Source organism: Lagopus leucura, unplaced genomic scaffold (assembly GCF_019238085.1).
Source record: "Lagopus leucura isolate 7727_CA_CO unplaced genomic scaffold, USGS_WTPT01 Super-Scaffold_100008, whole genome shotgun sequence".
Lineage (NCBI taxonomy): Eukaryota > Metazoa > Chordata > Aves > Galliformes > Phasianidae > Lagopus > Lagopus leucura.
In genome coordinates, this window is record NW_024962265.1 from 14,625,320 (window position 1) to 14,645,732 (window position 20,413).

The window sequence follows — 20,413 nt, forward strand, 5'->3', positions numbered from 1 at the left end:
AATCCAGCTGCTACCAAATGTAGGGGTGCTGTGTCTGCATCAATTGAAATGCCTGCTTATTCAACAGAGGTAGAAGAGGGCACTCCTTACACAGATTTCACACAGATGAGACAGAGAAAGTTGAATAAATCACAGGAGAGCCATGCAGAGAACAAAACTAAAGAGTAATAATCTTAGGGAATGTCTGCATACATTCATTCATCATCAGATGTGAAAAAGTTATCTCAGTTGCAGTGACAGTTGAACAGAAATAGAAGTAAAACGGTTTTGCAATTATAAAAACCCAGTCTCCCTACAACCGTGCAAACAAAAGGATGGCATAGCAGTGCTGGAAACCAAGAAAAAAATTACAGACCTAGGCTTTCCTACTCTATTGCTATTCAGGTACTGCTAGAAAGCCAGGTATTCTCCCCCGAAGCATCAAGAAACAGTGACTGCTTTTAGGAGGTTGACAGCACTCTTCCTCAACTTCTCCTGCATCCTAAATCAGAACAAAAAATTCCACAATACTTTTCACAAATGGGGAAAAATATACAGACTTTAAATTCTGAAAATGGCAGGAATCGCCCAGTGCCCTAAAAAGTGTAATTGCATTTGAACTCTTGGAAATTAATAAACTATCTTTGAAGAATTAGAACTTGCCATTGTTTTCAAATATTTACTAAGCAAATGCACCTGAAGACAGTATCACAGCCCTGAAAACCACAACTAAGGGACACTGTTTAGTTAGCAAAAGTACAAAGTACTTCAGTAACTTCACTGCCGTAATATTTGAATTAGGTACCACAGAGAGACAATCCATAAAGCTCTCCCATACTGTGGACAACATCCCTACATTTAAGAAGAGTGTTTGGGAAGAACAAAATTCACTGCTTGCTGTTTTGTGCTCAAGACAAAGGTCTGACAGTGCTGGCGATGCCCCACAGCCTGGCGATGATAAGCTTTGTTCAGTTTTGCCATGGCAAAACTGTGGCCTAAGAGTTAAAGATGTCTAAATGTCTCATATTAAGATACGCTGTACAAGATTCTGCTGTTACACACCTACAGGTGCAGGGCTTGAGTGGAACTGCAGAAGTGTAACCAAGAATGGAATTTCAGACACTCTCACCCAAGATAAAATGCTCATTACGGCTACCCTGGCTGCCAGATTTCTGTACTTGAAAGCTGAAATTCTTCCCGATAAATCTCTCTGGCTTGAAAAATGAGAATCTAGTATCAGTCCAAGCAGTGAAACTACTATCTAAAGGATGGATATAAGTTAAGATACCAAAGAAGCAGATCTTCACATTTTCTTTTATTGCTAGATGTGGTTTGAAAGAGCCAAGCACCGAGAGCTTACCAAACAACATGAATAGAGCATTTTGGTACCACCCTGCGAAAACAGCTATAATTACATTCTCATGGCACACAATGAGAAATCACAGAGGTGAAGTTAGATGGCAAGATTTCATATGTCAATATGGTATCACAAAAATATATTACGACTAAAAAAGCATTGAAGTTCTCTAATTGCTGTATTTGATTACTGGAAGATTTATGACCACTTAAGATTTCTCCCCTCTCTGAAGTGAAATCCAAGGAGAGATGCTGAGGATATGGGAAATTCTCTTGCAACGTTTTTTTTCCCTTGCAATTGCTCCATGCTACAGGAGACATAGCTAAGGAGGTTAAGGAGAACTGTGGGAACATTAAATCTCTTCGTTATCTCAGGATATTTTTTTTTTTTTCCCTTTGAAGTGTTTTTGGTCTGTGAAAATTTGATTTTTTTGGGGGGAGTGAGATCACAGAGGAGAATGCTGGGGCTGCTGCTGAGCAGAAGGACTGCTGGCTGCTGAGGAACTGCCGGCACTGCAGCAATCCCAACCAACTGACAGGATACGTCCCATTGGAGGCACCAAGACGTGGCTGTATGTACAGCTCAGCAGGGAAATGCCATAGCAAACATGCCATGTGTGAATGGCATTAATCACAGAATCACAGAATCACCCGGGTTGGAAGGGACCTCAAGGATCATGTAGTTCCAACCCCCCTGCCTGGCAGGGCCACCAAACATACACATTCAGATCAGGTTGCCCAGGACCCCGTCCAACCTGGCCTTGAACACGTCCAAGGACGGGGCATCCACAACCTCCCTGGGCATTAATACTCCATACTTCAGAAGTTCACCCCTGAGCAGTGCAGACGTTGCTCTGCCTAAGCACAATTCCCCTGTAGTGGGTTCAACTTTTCTGCAGCACTCAGAGATACACAAAACGTAGCCAGAAAAACTGAGCAGGCTTTCCCCAGTGTTTGACTTCATTACATGTGTTTGTTTAGCATAAATGACGTCCTTTAACCCTTTAGTCAGGCACAGAGCTCCCTGCCATCAACAGCAGCATTGTTAGTGCACACTGTCCACTTCTGTGCATGGGTCAGTACACAAATAACAGAACTTAAAGAGGTTGCTATTCTGAAAAACACGACTGGAAATGTATGTCCTTGTCCACTCACCTCCTCGCATCGCAGGAAGTGAAGCTAATTTCAACCCACCAAAAACTAGCCAGTATTCAGGTTTCAAAAATACCTTATGAGAGCTCAGCTTACCTTCGTGCAAGTAACAGAAGACTCCTGAAGACAGAGGAACTTTCATCGTGTATAAATGACTAACAATTACATCAAAACAAATGGAGGGCTTCAAAGCAGGGTGGAAAAATGGGAGGAAATTCCATCTGATTACGTTAGGACATAATTATCTGCTACAGGAAATAAATGCTGTGTTTTTAACAGGTGACCAGTCTGATAGATTTAGTACAGGGTTATGATTGTGTAGTGATTTATCATCAACTTGCAGTATATCTTACTAAGGAGATGATAGATCTTAGTATTTTCTTGTAATTATTTTTCTACATAGCTCTTAATTGGGAAATTGAAACATGAGAGTCCCCAGAGCAGGCTGCATTTCATTGACTGTTACCATTAATATTTCATCCTCTACAGTTATCCCAAAGATTCATAAGTACCTCATACCAGTACGTTACTACACTGAGTTAATCCCGTGGTAATACTTTGTAACGCCAGCATCTCCCAGCTTTGCACTTCTCTGTCCATGCCATCAGCCAAATTCTGCTCTGCTATTCCCATTTACTGCATTACCAGAACCAATTCACATTGCTGTTCTTGAATCAAACCTATGTTGTTTAAATATTAAACAGATATCGAATCTGCATTGTTGCAAAGAAGGAATATTCATATATAAGCAGAAAATGCAGTATTCTGATTACTAGATCATGATCTAGTATTTAAAGAAGGAATAAAAATTGTAGGTAAAATAACACAGTTCTTAAAGGGGATTGGGATAAGATGCAATAATGGATCAAGTACTTTGTAAAATATTTTTGGTACTACGTTGCTTGTAGATAACATTTTTGACCTCTCATTGCTGGATTGAGAGATAAGCAACTAATGACCACCACATGTGGGTAAGTGTGTCAGCTCTGATGGAAAAAATGTTGTCATAAACACTGAGCCTAAAAGCACTCATGTTGCACAAACCAGCCACAGAGCAGATACTGAATTTTTGTTTTCAGCAATAAAACCGATATTCAATATTTGTATCAATTTACAGGATAAGGGATTCCAGGGCCCTCGAGCAGGGATGGGTATTTCCCTTTCCCCTGGCTGACCTGCCGGTGACTGAAATCCAAATTGTTGTTTCAAACAATGAAGTGTTTCATTGAATCACGGTTACTTCTGGGCCCTAAAGATGGTGTGGGCGCAGGCAGAGCTCACTCCTTGACTTCTGATCCCTCCAGCATCGTGGCAGTAGGACAGTTATCTTTGAACTGAACAAACATGCACTGAAAGTGCAGTTAAAGTTAAAATCTTCTTTTGTGTATGAATAATATGGTGTTTCTCTTCTAAATATGCACTGTGGCTGTTATGACTGCAGTATTAATTTTTAAATACATTCATGAATTATTAATATAAAATTTTCCTCTTTCCTTTTTAAGTATATTTAATCTTTCTGTTCTGAAGATTTCCAGGAAAAGACCCTCAAAATTTGATACAGGAACCTATGTTGTTTCAACCTTCCAAGACATTCACTCGTGAATGAATTAAGTCTATTTATATGCATATCTTTGTTTAATGAAACTTCTACTTCTAACCATTCCTATTAATACTATAATAATTTCATTTAACATATTTATGTAATAATTGGTCACAAAATCTATTTAGTGGTGTCCAATGTTTCACATATCACACATCATCTCCATGCATAGAAAAAGGGCTTTATAATGCATTTCACTGTGCAAGAGACACAAAAGCAGCCTTTAAGAAAAGCCCTCTTCAGTGAAGACCAGATGTCCCAGCCATCACAACCTGATTCAAAGTTTCACTAGTCAAGCAAAAGGCCTGTCCCCTACCCAGGGGAAGGAAGGTTGGCTACCTTGAGCCCCTCTGATATCAGGGAGCACCTCCTCCAGACCATGTGCTGCCCAGTTCTCATGCTGCTGCTGTGTCTCTGCTCACTGATTGCTGGCTCTTTTCACCATTGCATTTTTAATGACAGCCCTGAGCCAACAGCCATGTAAACTGAAGGAAAACCCTTCTACCTAGAGGGCTGCATCCAGCTCAGTAGGCATTCACATCATGCAAATTATTTTATATGGAGGCTTAAATAATTGATATTTTCAATTTTTTTTTAATTTCAGAAGTGAGAAGCAGTTCTGGGAGCAGTCCCCTCTGCCATACCTCTCATTTGTGGGGGTCACAACAGACACAGCTGAGCCATTAGCAGCAATTGCAGGCAAGCAGCATGTCACTGCAGAATGTGCACATGCCTTTGCAATTTCAAACACTAAAATAATCCCACCGACTTTCCAGAAGCACCAGAAAACATTCAGCTAATGTTCTTCCATAACATCTCAGAAAAAGTTGAGAAGCAGCGCTTTGATCTTTATTAGCTGTCCAGACCATGATGAGGCAAAGTACATTCCTCAACAGGCCACTGGACCCAAGCTGGGAAGAAGCATCTACCCAGATATTTACAAACTGAAGCTGACTCACAGCTTTTCCCATAAATGTGTATTGCTGTGGTTTCTGGGCACCACGAGGTATTCTTTGTCCCTAGCCTGGCCTGGGGCCTAGTGACCTCACTGAGGCTGCACACTCCCTCCATGCCCTGGTGGGCACTGCTGAGGGGGCAGCAAGGAGTTACCATGAGAAACCATGGACCAGGGGGTGTGGCCCACCTTGTTCCTTCCAGGTATTTAGGTTACAGGCATTTGTATATCTTGTTCTGAGTATAAATTTCAGTATCTATAGAGAGGCTATAAGAAAGAAGGGGAGAGACTCTTGAGAAGGGTCTGTTGTGAGAGGACAAAGGGGAAACGGTTTCAAACTAAAAGAGGAGAGATTTAGATTGGGTGTAAGGAAGAAGTTTTTTGCAATAAAGGTAGTGAAGCAGTAGAACAGGTTTCCCAGGGAGATGGTGGATGCCCCATCTCTGGAAACACCGAAGATTAGGATGGACAGGGATCTGAGCAACCTGCTCCACTGTAGGTGCCCCCATTCATTGCAGGAGAGTTGGACTGGATGACCTTCAAAGGTCCTTTCCAACTCAAGCGATTCTATGAACTTCGCACGTGGGAATCATTTCAGCAGTTGGTGGTCCCCCCGCCCTGACTTGGAGCAGTGCATGGTTCCTGTCACCATGTGACTTGGAGATGCACACTTCACCCAAAGTGACAGGTGACACAAGCCTTCCCTCTACCAGAAAGCTCTGTCAGGAGTTTTTCTCCCTTTGACTAAGAATGTCAGCAATTTCAGATTGATATAGAGCCGGCCTGCTTGATGTTCCAACCTATAAATCATGGGTCAAAGATAAGATAAACACATACCAGTGTAGTCCTCGTAGCACTCGCAAGTGTAGCCCCCTTCTCGGCTGCGGCACAGCCCATTGCTGCCGCATGGGTTGGAGTAGCACAGGTCGATCTCGGTCTCGCAGTAATCGCCGGTGAAGCCAGGTGGGCAGCGGCACCGCAGGCCATTGATGGGGTGGATGGGGCGGAACAGGACAGTGTTGGAGCTGATGAATGGGGCCGAGCTGTCAAACTTGAGGACGGAGACACACTTCATGTAGTTCTCACAGGGCTCGCGCAAGCAGATGTTGTCATCGAAAGGCAGCACCCTCTGCGTGGAGATCATGGTCAGCAGCGTCCTATTGAGGTAGATCTGCTCCTGCAGGTCCTCAGAGGGGAAGAACTTGTTGCGAATGCCACCGGGGAGCAGAGCTGAGAATGTCACGTTCAGGATATTGGAGCTGACATCTGTGTCATTTTGGATGTTGAAAACGAAGATGCCGTCCTTGGTGGTGGAGAGCACTGTTGCCACCCCCTCGACAAACAGGGAGAGAAGAGGAGAAAGGAACCTCTCCTGGGACATGTTCTCCAGCCGCACCGTGATGCTGTTGGTGAGCATGTCGTCTGTGATGATGGTGACGCGCAGGGTGCAAACAGCCGTAACGCTGTGGACGCCGTCTGAAGGGAAAAGAGAAATGTAACAGACATCAGGGACCAGGTTTCAGTTTATGGACAGGGGTGTTCCTGCAGCCCTCGAGAAATTAAACACGTCTGTTGAGGACGCCGGGATGCGAGAGGGGAATGCATCCACCTCCTGCAGTGAATGCCAATGCCTTTAATAAGGAAAATAAAATGAAATCGCTTAAGGATGGCAACTCAAAGATCTCAAAGAGCTCAGCACATACAGAGAATGTGCCAGGCAAAAAACAGCAAGAGCCAGTGAGCAAACAGACAGCTCAACAGCCCTGCGATGGCCAGGTGGACTCTCAGTAGCCACTACCAGGAACTTACATACAAATTACAGCTAGTCTATAAGCAGTGCTGGGGACCTGTTGATTTTCACAGCACAACACCAAAATTATCGTCTCCAAGAGCTGCCTTGGACGTAAGGAGCCAGAACTAGGCATAGATGGGGAATTGTTACCTGAGCTTTAGACAAAAGTCATCTAAGAAAACCTTCAAGTTTAAATATCTGAATTCATACCTTTTTTAGAAATATAGGAAAAATAGGAAATCAGAAAAAGTCAGTAATAAAAAGCATTCTATTTTTCCTTCTTTTAAAGCATTTCTGACACTGCTGTGGATGTTTCACAATAAATCAAGAAATATGCGCCCAGTACTAACACCTGACACTGACTGAGAGATGCCACTGTAAAATTTCAGTACGCTCCTACTCCTAGGCTTACAGCAATGCTACAAATGTACAAAACACTGAGCATTCTTTCATTACTAAACATAATTATTAATGGCAGAATTAATCCAAATTCAATGTGAGCACACAATTGGACATTGCACCATCACCGAAATCAAACCACTTAGGTTCCTTGCTAACATTAAGTACTCACTAAGCAAATACAGCTAGTATTACAGAGAAAACAGCTATATTACAGCAGCATCCATAGAACCCTGGAGAAATCCAGGCTGTTCCATCTCAAAGATCTCACAGTGTAAATAAATCACTAAAAATGGAGATGAAATTATGCCATGAGGAATGAACTGCTTTGAATGGGGCCAACACTCAGCCCCACAAGGGTGTTAAGAACAGAATCCAGATCTCATAGGTCCAAGCTTGGCCCAAAGTATCCCTGAAATAACACTTTCACAATGATACTGCATTTGTTTCAATCAAACCATAAGGTATGTATGGAAATGGATTTTGAATTAATATAAAACCACAGCAGAAACTGCACTTGAATCAATGTGAAACCACTGTGAGGTCAAAATTCTAATAGCACAGATTGCTGCTGGGTCATATTCCCACTGATTATCATCTGAAAGTGTGTATTTATGATCCATTATGGTCTCTTATAAATGGTGCTTCAAGAACAGAAAAATCAGAACGGCTCCTTTCTTGTTCACAGTCAACACTGTACCTCAAGTGCTCTATGTTTTAAAAACAAACCTATTATTGGTAGCTTTTTCCCAGTAATACAGTAGCAATATAGTAAATTATAACAGCATAATTAACAAAATGGCTTTTGACTCCATCCTCCCAATCACAGTGTCTGCAAAAGCTCAGCTCACCTCGTTTGCTTTTCAGTTGTTTTTTTTTACACTGAAGCAGTTTTTAGGCAAAACAGAAAGATCTTCTCTCCTGTGTGCTACTTTACTGCTGCCTAGCTAAAAGCAAACAGTAAGAAGAGCTCATTAATTGGTGTGACCTCTCCAAGGCGCCCATCCCAGCAGTGCACATGCCAGGTTTGCTTTCTCCCAAGTTTGCAGAAATGCTTCTCTCCTCTTCCTCAGACTCATTCTAGAAACATTTCAGCTTCCACGAAGTTCCAAAGTCTTTATCAGTAGCGCAAATCCTTATTTTGAACCTCCTCCACTGGCATGGTCTGTGGACTTTTGGATAATGACTAATGCAGGATGCATTTTATTTTCACAGATAACAGACTCAGACCAGTTTACTCGCTTCTGACAACTGCACAGCTCATTCCACTGAAAGAATAGAAGCAGAATAAGCTAACCTTTTTTTTTTTTTCCTAAAGCAATTGACATTTGATTGTCTGTCCCACAGGGTGCCTCAACTATTTTGCCGTTTGTTGCACAATACCCTACAGAAGTGCTCTCATACCAGCAACGAATGAGCATTCTGGACAATGGGTTCTTTTTTGAAGAAAACACTATGATCTACAGCCCATGGTATGTATAGTAAGAAGACAAAATACAACCCACTGTCTGACAACACACTAGGGTCTACAAACTGTCATAATCAATATCAACTGTCACAATATACAAGAGCTTCCCAGCATTCACAACAGCTATCCTGACACAGTTAATAAATCACTGGGAGAAGCCCCATGTCAGATACCACACAGCCCTGTTGTTCTGCAGGCAGCACAAAAGAAAACTGGGCATGGACATATAGCTATGGATTCTGCAAAATTAAGTTGTGCTTTAAAAGTAAATTTGGCTTTGTCCAGCTCCATTGTAAAGCATTAAAATAAAAAGAGAGTAAAAAGGAGCCAAGCATGTGTGCCATAGGCAACAAAAGACCGGCTCGGCTATACAGCCTGCTGGACAAGCAGCTCTTTCATATCCCCAGTGTGTCTGAGAGCAGAATCACTGGGTTTGATCATTCTTTTCATTGAGAAATTCATGGAAAGCCGAAACAATCTGAGGTTTTATGTGACCAAATTAGTATCCATTCTACATTCAGCAGACAACATTCACTTTGAGGGTCTGAAGCAACTGCAATGAGGGAAGACATTGCCTTGTCTTCAGTGGTAATTGAATTCCGTCCTAAAAACATAATGTGTGTGTTTTGAGTCTCTCAGGAATAGTCCAAGTGAAGTTTCAAAAGTTAACTGCCAGAAATGGGAGAAAGACAGTATCAGAAAGTAGCATTTTATGGAGCAATAATGCTTTAAGTTCTTTCACAGTCTGACATGCCTACCATATGCAGCTACCCAATTACAAGTACAACCCATTTGTTACTCTGCTAGAAAGGCTCTAAGACAGTTAGATTTTCCAAAGGTCTGGCGATGCAGCTCTAAAAAGCCTGCATCACGTTTTGGCAGGTGCAAGATGGCTCATCAGGGTGTAGGACAGCCCTCCTTATAGGAGGAATGCTGCACCTCGCTCTGTGAAGCAGCCCTACAGGTCAGCATGTGCGAGGCCTGGCTGTCACTGCTCCTCACAGCCATCACCAGCCTGGCTTCACCCAGAGGGCCAAGGAGCTCTACAAACATGGGCCGTGCTGGCAGATGGGACACGTGGGCATCCTGCTACCAGGGGACTGGGGGGCCTGTATGCATCACCGCAGGCTGAGCCCCTGAAAGGGTGGGTCAGCGACAGAGTCCTTCTAGGCTTCCTAAAACCCTGTGCCAGTGGCTTCTGTCACTCTGAGTTTCTCCTCTGTACGCTGGGGTAATAGCAGTTCATGTATATTGTGAAGTGCTGCACGCAGATGTTGAAATGATGGGATACCAGGCTAATGAAGGCAACATGAATATCCTAAATAACTCACTAAATATTCTCTCAAAAGGTTTTACAGCCAACTTTATCAAAAACAAGGTGGAAAGATTTAAAAAAAGAAAGAAGAAAAAAAAGACTATTAACGTCTCACTCCAGTGTGAACTGACAAACACTGGAGTTCTGGACACTGAGGTGACTGCACAGTAAGAATTCATTACAGACACAGCCCTGCACGCTGAACTCGTTGCCTGGCTATACTTTCTTACAAAGGTATACTTACCTTTGCAGACTTTCTGAAATCTCCAGAAGGTGGAAATCGAAGCGGGCTGACATATTTTGTGTCACTGTCATTGCTGAACATGCTCCTTACCTACGGAAGTACTAATCTTTACCCTCCATCAAACTAGTGAGAAGATTCAATAGCGACCACGTACTCCGACATGTTATCAAGACAGCAAGGCTGACAAAAGCACCATCCTCTCTAAAGCACACTAATAACTCAGAATTTATCAAATAGCTGTTGTTTCATGGTTACCTTCACTTTACAACAAACCCAATCAAATCTGAGACTTTAATCTCAGCTTTCTATCTTCTGGCAGTCCATAAACCAAAGAATTTTATTATCTAGAAATGTAAACACAGCAATGTTTAACTGAAACGTGTATTTGGCAACGACAGCACCTGGCCAGAATGGATCTTTTTGTTTGTTTTTGGAAGTTGGCAGAAATAAAACAATTAACACTTTTCTTGGCTTATTCTATGAAAAGGTCTTAGGGTTAATTATCAAAGCTGTATATTTTACATAAATACTTTAGCAGCAGAACATTCTTTCATAGATATTCCAACACAAATCTATCTTAATCCTGCTTTATACTGCATCTGGAAATAGCAGATGCCACAGCTTACAACATATCCTTAGCCAGAACATAGAATAAGAACACTCTATAGGTTCAAATAACCCCTTGCTTTTCCCAGCTCCTAAGAAGAAGGCATATATATGGGTAGCAAACATCATTTGGCCTTTTAATGATCAGAACTCCAGTGCTCACTGCTTGCAGCCATGTTTTACATATGGGAGTTAACGCACAGCGGGTTGCATTGTGCACAGCAGCCTGCAAGTGCAGAGGAGAGAAGAAACAGATGGGTGGCAATGGCTACCAGAGGGCAAAGATGTAGTGGCAATAAGATCTGCGAAAGACCTCACGTTTTTTTGGCTCTATACTTACGGAGTCCAGTACTAAGCCCTGAATTAATGATGAAGATGCCATAATTTTAGTGTCCTCTCCACTGCTTAGGTAACATTAGCATGTAAACAGCACTGGCTGAGCACACTGGGACACAGAGAATTATTTGGCTGCCTGAGCAGTGCTGGAACCCAAAACATGCTTCCCGCTGAACAAACAGCAGTAAAAGCCAGCAGACACCAATAAAAGTGACATAAGTAGTCCTGCACTAAATGTTGGTTTCCCTCACAAAGTCTGTAAATCTTGCAATGCAGAGTCTTGTCTTGCATATGTATTCTCACACAGTGGAAACAGCTTTAAAATGCATAAAAAGTTAGTATATTAAAATTGTCCCTTCCAAATCACTGGGCACTACAAAGCTGTTCTGTGATTAGGAATGGGAAGTCTATCATCCGTAAGACAAAATCTTTGAAATAAGGTCTACTTTATGGAGAAGTTACAGGGCTTATAGTACTGAGAAAACATCCTCATTTCTTAGACAGGCACTAATGGATTCTGTCAAGACTTCCTACCTTCCAGCTCTAGGATCAGAAATGCTGACAATGACCAATTCCTTCTTTATGACAAATTGGATGAAATGACATGGCAACAATTCCCCTTGGTTACATGAAACTCACATTATGGCTTTTGTCCCTTCCTCCATGTCAGACTGCTGGCATCACCTTTGCACATTTAGGACCACTGGAAGCCAATGCAAACTGTGGGCATTGGAAAGATATATAAAAATAATCATCTATTATTCACACCATGCTAAATGTTTACATTAGAAACACTGCTCTTTAGAACGTGGAAGGCCAAAGTCCACTCCAAAGCCCATTACATCAATGGGAAGACTTCCATTGACTTCAACAGGCTTTGCTCTTGGCTAAAACTGGGCATGCAGCCTAATTCCCTGAGTCTCTGCCAGGACTTGGCATGAAATGGCAACCCCAAGGTGAGACGTCACAGTCCAGGTAGGTTTATAAAGCCCAGTCCAGAGCCCTGTGCTACTACAACTGCAGCTATGAGTGGGTCCAGTCTGCTTTAAGAGGAGCACAGCATCTGGAATACCTTGTTAGACAGCAAACATGGGTATTCACACAAGCTTTTATGTATGGGTTTATCTTTTTTTCCTAACTGTTTGGTTCTGATTTTTCACGTGTAGTTAGTTTAGCAATACAATCAGAACGGAGGAAGTATAAGCTGTTTGAAGGTAGCTTATTTCTTCTGCGCAAAGAAGCAAACAAGTTCAATGGCAACAAATGTGCTTCCTAGCTGTCCAGGGGCAATGTTCACATCTACCTATCAACACCTGCTCATGGTGTGTTCAAACTGTGAGCCAATATATTTAAGACACTTTGGAAAAAAAAGGGTGTAGATAAAGTCCCAACCCTAACACAGCCACCTTGACCCCCACAGCTTACCAGTGTCACAGGTACCTGGGGTAATCTCATGTCCCCAGGGCTGCAGCAATGTCTGGCCCATGCAGTGAAGTTCCCTTAGCCCAAAGAGGGGCACAAACCTGTACAGGAGCTTTCAGAACTGTGGCAACAATGACAATGTATTATAAATCTACATAGTGACCTGGCCTGCAGCTGTATCACTATAAGGCCTTTCACGGCAGATAATATTTTAGAAGCTATTTTTCCCCTTGTGTGCTTCTACTCTGTTTTGTTATTGTGCTCTGATGCTCCCAAGGCAGACTGAAACATGCAAAGGGGATGAAGCGGCACAAGAGAGGTCCCAAAAATGCCTGTTCTGCGTTGTGGGGAACAATGTAGTCTGGGAGGAGATGCTGGCAAGCTACTTTGGAATCTGACACTTAACCAAGCTTTTACAGATTTATTTTTGCTTTTTCATGCTTGTTTTTGCAAGATGAGCCATCTCTTCATTCTGACAGAAGTGGGACCTGTGACACTTGGGGGTGGTGGGCAGAGGGACCCACGGTGATCATCAATCACTGTGCGGTCCCCTTAGCAGCAGTACCAGCAGTGCACACTGAGTCAGACAGCTGAACGTGGCAAGCTGTACAAGGGCAGACTATGCAGAAAGCAGCTGCAAGTTCCTCATGTGCTTAATGGAAAAAAAAAAAAAAAAGCCATAGTAATTTTGGCAGCATTATCTTATGCACTTCAGGCTTACTTACTTTGCACACAATATTGAAAAAATATATATATTTCAGTTTGCAGTTTGAACAACTGCGTGGGGGATTAAGAACAGATTGATGCCAACTGGATTGCTCAATGCTGTACAAATTGCCATTAACTTTTCAGAAACCAGCACCTCCAAGCTGAGAATTCTGAAATGCTAATTGGGCTGCTAACAGTAGACTGGGGGAAATGGGTCTGCTGGCAGCAACAAGCACTGCTGAGTTCTGGCTGCGGTGGGGCTCAGACTATGCCTGGCTCTCCTGAGCACCCTCCTGCATCACTCCTTGGGCCTCAGACCCCTGGCTCCTGCCTGGGCTCTGCACACCAAGACCCACGCTGTCCACAGCCCCTCCAGGGGACAGCCCAGGAGCCCAACCCAAGGCCGCTCCCCCTCTGATGAGGCTTCTTAACTGCAGTTCAAGAGGCTGGTTCCCACGTCATGCTAATGCCCACACAGACTGCCCCTATTACGGCACCCATCAGACCTGTTAGGATGAAAATCCCCACACGAGATGGCTGCAGCAGATAGGGACACGGAGCGACTTGCTGGGGGCTCCACCTGTGTATGGAGCTTGATCTCACTTCATACATAACCAAAACCACTGCCTAATGACTGTGATAATTTCTGAGCCTCTCTGAACTTTAAAGAGTGATGGTTTTAATATCATTTGCATTTTCGTTCTAATTAAATGCATAGCAAAATGTCCATAGCTAAGAGGCAAGTGCTGGTTTCCCAGCCCACAGCCCAGGCCCACACCTCACAGCTCACCACAGCGAGGCCATGCTGGCCATGGTGGCCATTCCCTGGCTCCAGGCTTACCCAGGGCTCAAACAGGTATCTTAAAGAACCATGACAGCACCCCACAAACTGTAAACTGGGACCATGGGCTGTTAATCTTCACTCAGGGCAATCTTTTGGGGAGATGATGAGCCTTGTACAGAGGGATATGAGACCAGTGTACTTATCCTGGGATGTGGCTTTACATCACCAATGCCACTTCAAAGAGGGAGTGCCGTTTGGTGCTGCCTGCAGAGACACTGCTGGCTCCACACAAAAAGCTCACTTCTCTCCAACTCCTGCTAACGTTTTCTGTCTGACTAAAGCAGGAACTTCCCCAGGGTTCAGCTCAAATCTCTGTCAGTTTGAAGCAGGAACAGATTACAACTATTCTGAGGATGGCAAGAGTTGGGGTGGGGAGCCAGGGGGTTCTAAACCAGGGGCAGCTTCTCTGCCTCAGTGCCTGCACGTGAACCATGTGCCAGTGGCCTCAAAGGGATCATTTCAAACATTGTCAGCAGCACATAGTTCATCACATTTGTTTTTCAAAATGTTTCTCTATATTCCCACATATCATTTGCCTTGAGATTCTCTCTGCTCTGCTCCTAAAAGCTCCGCTGTGGATCACAATGAAAGCACAGGCATGCTTCAAGATGGACTGAGTTCAGGTTTACTATCTTTACTCAAAAACAAGGGAGGGATCTACGACAAAAGGTGATGGTCCCTTCTTCCTGATGTTATTTCTGTTTACAGCTCAGTTTTCAAGACAGTTGTTAAGTGTCATTGATAGGAGTCAGCTACTCCCCCTGCCCCATGAGACCTGGACACTTCTCCCAGGGAAGGACCCAGACAAGTCACCCTCTCACCTCCCTCTCACCTCATGCTGCTTCAGTTTGTGGCAAAGCCCTAAATCCTGGTGGAATGCCTGACTTGGGCATGGATGTAACGTGTGTGAGTTATGGGAAAGGTTTCATAGCCTTATCACTCCTTCTTGTCTCCCTCCCAAGAACTATTAAAGTGTAAGAATTTTCTAATGATGAACAGTTCAAAATCAGGAAGAGTGATGGAGAGCAGCACAGATGAACAGTCAGTGGTGTACTCACAGCCTGTCCGCCAGGATCCAGCATAAAACATAACCTCCTGTAGCCCGAAGGATCTAGACTTCTCATGAGAAATCCCCAGAATAATGATAATACTTTCCTCAAAGAAATATCACCTTTTCCCAGTTTTTGGTTTCAACGGCAATAGGTCTTATTTGCATTTACTAGGTTTTAGACTGACCAGATTTGCTGATCTGTTTTGTTTACTGAAGCCTCCTAAATTAAACAGAATAAGAAGCAAAAAAACAATTAAGAAACTGCAGTGAGAAATATTGGCTTGCATAATGCAAATAAGATAAACAGACAAATAAATAGGAATGCAAAGGTAAAACAGGCAAAGAACACCTCCACTAAACTTCTATTTTGGGCAAGACACACCAGGCATGGGCAATATATATTAAAAAAAATGCCACATATTTTGTTCTGATTCTGTGTTTATAGACAGCCCACACTATTAAAAAAAAAACATGATGCAAAACCAAAAAATAACCGTGATTAGTTAACCAGCTACGTGGCACTGGACACTGGCAATGAGATCACCATGGTTTTGGTCACATAGTCAACTGAGAAGTTATTCTTGACTCTCTGCCACTACAACTAGAATGCTGAACACTAATCAGAAAGGACAAAGCACTTGTTTCCTGTTCCTGCAGTCTTGAACCTGGAGTCGGTGTTTTTCTCCCATTGTTGCTCTCCAAATCTTTCACAAAGAGAAAAGCAGCCCCACAGACAAAACTAGAAGATTGCCAGAGCTTGGTTCCTATTGCCTTGCGTCATCTCGGGAAGCCAATGCAGAGAAATGGCACGTCAAGTTGTGGCACATTCAGGTGGGTAACATCAGTGACTTAGACACTGCTGGGGAGCAGAAACTGCACTGATCTTCGGAAATGATACTGCAATCTCAAATGCCTATCTAATTATTCTTATTCAGCGGAGCTGTAGAAATGGATTTATAACCGTATGATTCACCTGAAGAATCAGATAAAATTTTCTGCCAGACGTTTTGTAAGACAGGGATCTTGAGTGATGCATATTTTGCATTCTAGGGCTAACGCATAAGGTGACCCACCAATTTCTATGCAAAAAAGACTATCTTCAGAAACCTCCTGGATGTGGCCCTGGGCACTCTGTTTTGAATGGATGCAGAGGTCCCTGCCAACCTCAGGCAGCCTGTGATTCAACTCTGTCAGGCTGCAGATGACCCGGACAAGCACTATTTGGTGAGCATGGGATGTTTAGTAGGCAAGCAAAGGCTCACCATGTAAGCGGTGCACCCAACCGTTGCATGCCCAATTGAGCTTGTCATCTCATCAGTGCTGGGTGAATCCTGGTGCCACAGGCATCACCCACAGCACAAAATTTTACACACCTCCAGATAAAACTGGACATAAGATTACGCCAGCGCTGCCATGGAATGCAATGAACTACTCATGGGAAAAAGAACATTGAGTTTTTTCAGGGTTGTCATTTCTACAAAGTCTAATGATCTTTCCTTCATTGCATCAGCACTAAAGTGTTCTTTTTTTTTTTTTTTTAACACACTAGCTGCATTTTATGAAAATTATGAAGTATCAAGCCTGCACAAGATATTGCCAAAATCTAGCACCAGTAATGTTGAGCCTTAAAACAGAAATCATTCAGGGGAACATGAAAATGCTCGTTCTATGAAACCTTGCAAATACTGCCTCATTGATATCAACAGATCCCAAGCATTAGGGAATGTCACGCACGCAGCTTCCTCCCATCCACCCCTTGATAGAGCTCTGGGACAGCCCATGATCCCCACGCTGGGACGCAGCAGTGAGATTTTCTGAGTGTTACTGGGGTCATACTGACTTTCTATCTACATACTAAACCTCAGTGTCAGTCACTTGTGTGCACCCAACATCGGATAAATATCCCTGAGTGTGTGTAAATACTAAAAAAAAAAATATATATGAAGAAGACATCAGCGCTCTAGAGAGTGACTTGAGTGCTTACATCATGGCATCAATCCACTGATGCAGCACTTGGAAGAAAAGGGCATTTTAGGTATCTTCTAACACTCCTAATTGGTCAAAACAAGCCTGCTGACATCTGAAGTGGGTATCTAAGTGGGTATCTAAGATGGACAAACCCTATCCATGGTGGTCTGCAGCTGCATTCGCTGCTTGAAGCATCTTGAATGTCTCACAGGTGGATTCTTGGGAAAGAATGACAGATGGTGATGGGGGAAAGGCAAAGCAGCTGCACCACAGGCCAGAGTAGATTTATGATGTTTTTCTATGAGCATAAGAGCAGCACAGACAGCAGTGGCACAGCATAGGGCAGTGTTATTGAAAAGGACAGCAAAATTCCCAAATAATGTCAGGAAGGGAGAGGGCTTTGCCATGCCCAGGTCAGAGGCAGCACAGGTGACACCCAGCTCTGACTGTACGATTCATCACGTGGATGTCATCCACTGGGTCAGACAGAGCAAGATGTACGCAGAGGTGTCCCGACAGCTGGCTGCAAGGTCTGCAGGAACTGTCTGGTGGAGAAAAAGCTTTTCTACCAGAAATCTGGCAATACTGCACCATGAAAACCAATACAAATTGACGGAAACACAGCCATTTCCATGAGTTTTTCAATGGGAATTATTTTGGAAATCCCTACCACTCCCTCAGATATATATATTTTGGTGTCTACTTCTAACTCAAATCCTGTGCTGGTAAGGATGGCCATGTGCAACTCTTGCTCCTAACCTCCAGTTTTTCCCATCACTCTGTCTTCTGTGACTGCTAACAACAGGCTGAGAGGACCCTTCTGCAATGCCCCTCCAGACTCACAGTAGAGAAGCCAACTTTTGCTGCTTCTTTTTCTCCCTTTCTGCCATCCCAGCCAAAACTAACAGCTGCACTGCTCTAACAAGATGGTAGGAGGAGGAGCAAGACGCTACGTGCAGGACAGTTATGCAGGTGTACTGCACTTGGCAGTGAAGAGGAAGCAAACTCCGACAACATGTTTTGAGTGAGTGGGAAAGCCCACATAATAAGAGTGCATTTAGCCAGACTGTAGCCTTGATAACCTCTAACTTACTTTAACTTCATTATAGTAAAATTTGAAAACATTCAAAGGGCTTCCCCAGTTGGACATATCTTCAATTTCAATTCCATACAAAACAGTAATACTTCCTAATTAAGAATGGACATTTCCATAGTTAAATTTCTTTAATTTTAAAAGATGTTCAAGCTTGTAGTAATATATTCTAGCCAAGAAAACGTTACTGATTTGTCTCTGTCTCTTTCTCAGAGGCCTGTTTGCCCAAGAAGACATTTCATAGCCTCTCCTTACTCAAATTCAGCTCCACGTTCCCTCACCACGACTGCTGCTGGCTCTGTGTTTCCCAGTTAAACCCTCCCGCAGCCAGGATCCTATGGGGAGGAAGCTGTGCTGTGACACCTGGCTCCCATGTTTGTCACGTACCCTTGGAAAAAGGTCCAGCCCTGTAGAATGACCTTCCCTGACTCTGTTGGCTGGTGACAACTCCTGCACTGTTATTCCTACAGCTGTAACCTGTGGCTTCAGAAAGCTGTAACAGGTGGTTGATTCCAAGTCACTGCCCAAAAAGAAGAAACATTTACTACTGCCTGCCTACTACATCAAACCATTTTTTTCCTTATATCTACGCTTACATCTAATTTATTTATTTATTGGTACGGGTCCAAGGCCAACTCGTAGGACAATGCAATTTTTAAAGAGATAATATCATTAAGCATCTGCTGAAATATACTGCCTAGATGTATGGGATACTTTGGAAGCAGTGGAATCACAGGGGCTTCGTAGCTCTCTGAGTGCATTGCATACCTCTGTTTCAAAGTGTTTCCATTTTCCAGTTCAGTAATGATATTTCCATAACAACTATAAAAGCACTGATGGAGGAGGTGTCGAAGAAACTGGTGTGCTCAATCTTCACCTCCCACAGAGTGACTGCCCTGCCCAGTAACCCCCTGATTTATTGCAGGTACTTGATGTGCCCACATGTACCACAAGGCAGAATCCATCCAAATCACTTTAAAAAGACTGAACTGCTGGGGATGTTAAGACCTGAGAACCCACCTCTTAATATGCCATTGCTCTAATTTCTCTTCTTAAAGCATTTGCACCAGTAATCAGAGGTGATCGCTGAGCTCAGTCCTACACCTCTAATTAAAGTCTGTCTCTGAAAGCCCTGTCTAGAGGCTAATCCCTCTCCACTCAGCTGCTAGATTTTCAAAGCAGGGTAAGGAAACAGATGTACGTTTTGGGACATGAACGGAGCCCTGTCTGGTGTCCCAAGCCTGTGACAAAGCATCTACTAATGCTGAAGCCAGCTAATTCACATGCAAATAGTCAGCAATCAGCAAAGAAGTGGGGCAGAGATGCACAACCAGAGGAAAAACAACAAAAAGAGATGAGAAAATTAATCATTCAATGGCAGCTGTGCATTATGTGTGCTCCATGCTACTGGTTTGGACCCAGATCCCTTCTGGTCCTTGTCTGGATCAGATGCAGGGAGACTTGCAGAGCTCTCCAGGAAGAAAACAGGTCTTGCAGGAAGCCCTCCTTACAGCAGCTCACAAGACATAGGAAAGAAAGGAGAACTGGCACAACAACAAAAGCAAACGTAGTCCACCAACAGTTGTGCAGTGCCTTACATGATCCTCATGAGGCAGTGCCTGTGCTGGAGAGCTCAGGCCCCACTGTAGACATGGTGCAGTGTCATTTCTGCTCCATTATAGAATCCGCACTGCAGGATGATGTTCACTCTCCAGCCTTCACTCGCGATGCACTGTCACTCACCCTCTGCTTTGCTAACATGGTGGGGCTCAACTTTCCAACACCAGATTTCCACTGTGCACTGTCTCCTCTCCTTTATCTACACCTTTCTCCACTTCTCCAAGACAAAAAGCCATAAAATCATGGAAACACTAAAAGTTGGAAAAGACCACTAAGATCATCTATTCAACCACAGCACATCACTACCATGTTCAAGGTTTAGTAAACCATATCCCTCAGTACCACATCTCCACATTTCTTGAACACCTCCAGGGTTCCACCATTGACTCCACCTCCTTCCTGGGCAGCCTGTGCCAATCCCTCACCACTCCTTCTGAGAAGAAATTGTTCCTAATATCCAATCCAATCTTCCCCTGACACAACTTGAAGCCATTACCCCTCGTCC

At 43.5% G+C, this 20,413-nt stretch overlaps 1 protein-coding gene across 1 annotated transcript in view; it reads right to left on the reverse strand.

The window, feature by feature from the left end:
- The window catches only part of CELSR1 (cadherin EGF LAG seven-pass G-type receptor 1), a 198,954-nt gene that overhangs the window by 88,138 nt on the left and 90,403 nt on the right, over positions 1-20,413 (reverse strand). The window contains exon 3 of the mRNA XM_042872737.1: positions 5,880-6,518. Coding sequence (XP_042728671.1) covers positions 5,880-6,518 — 639 coding nt within the window. The remainder of the gene's footprint in view (positions 1-5,879; positions 6,519-20,413) is intronic.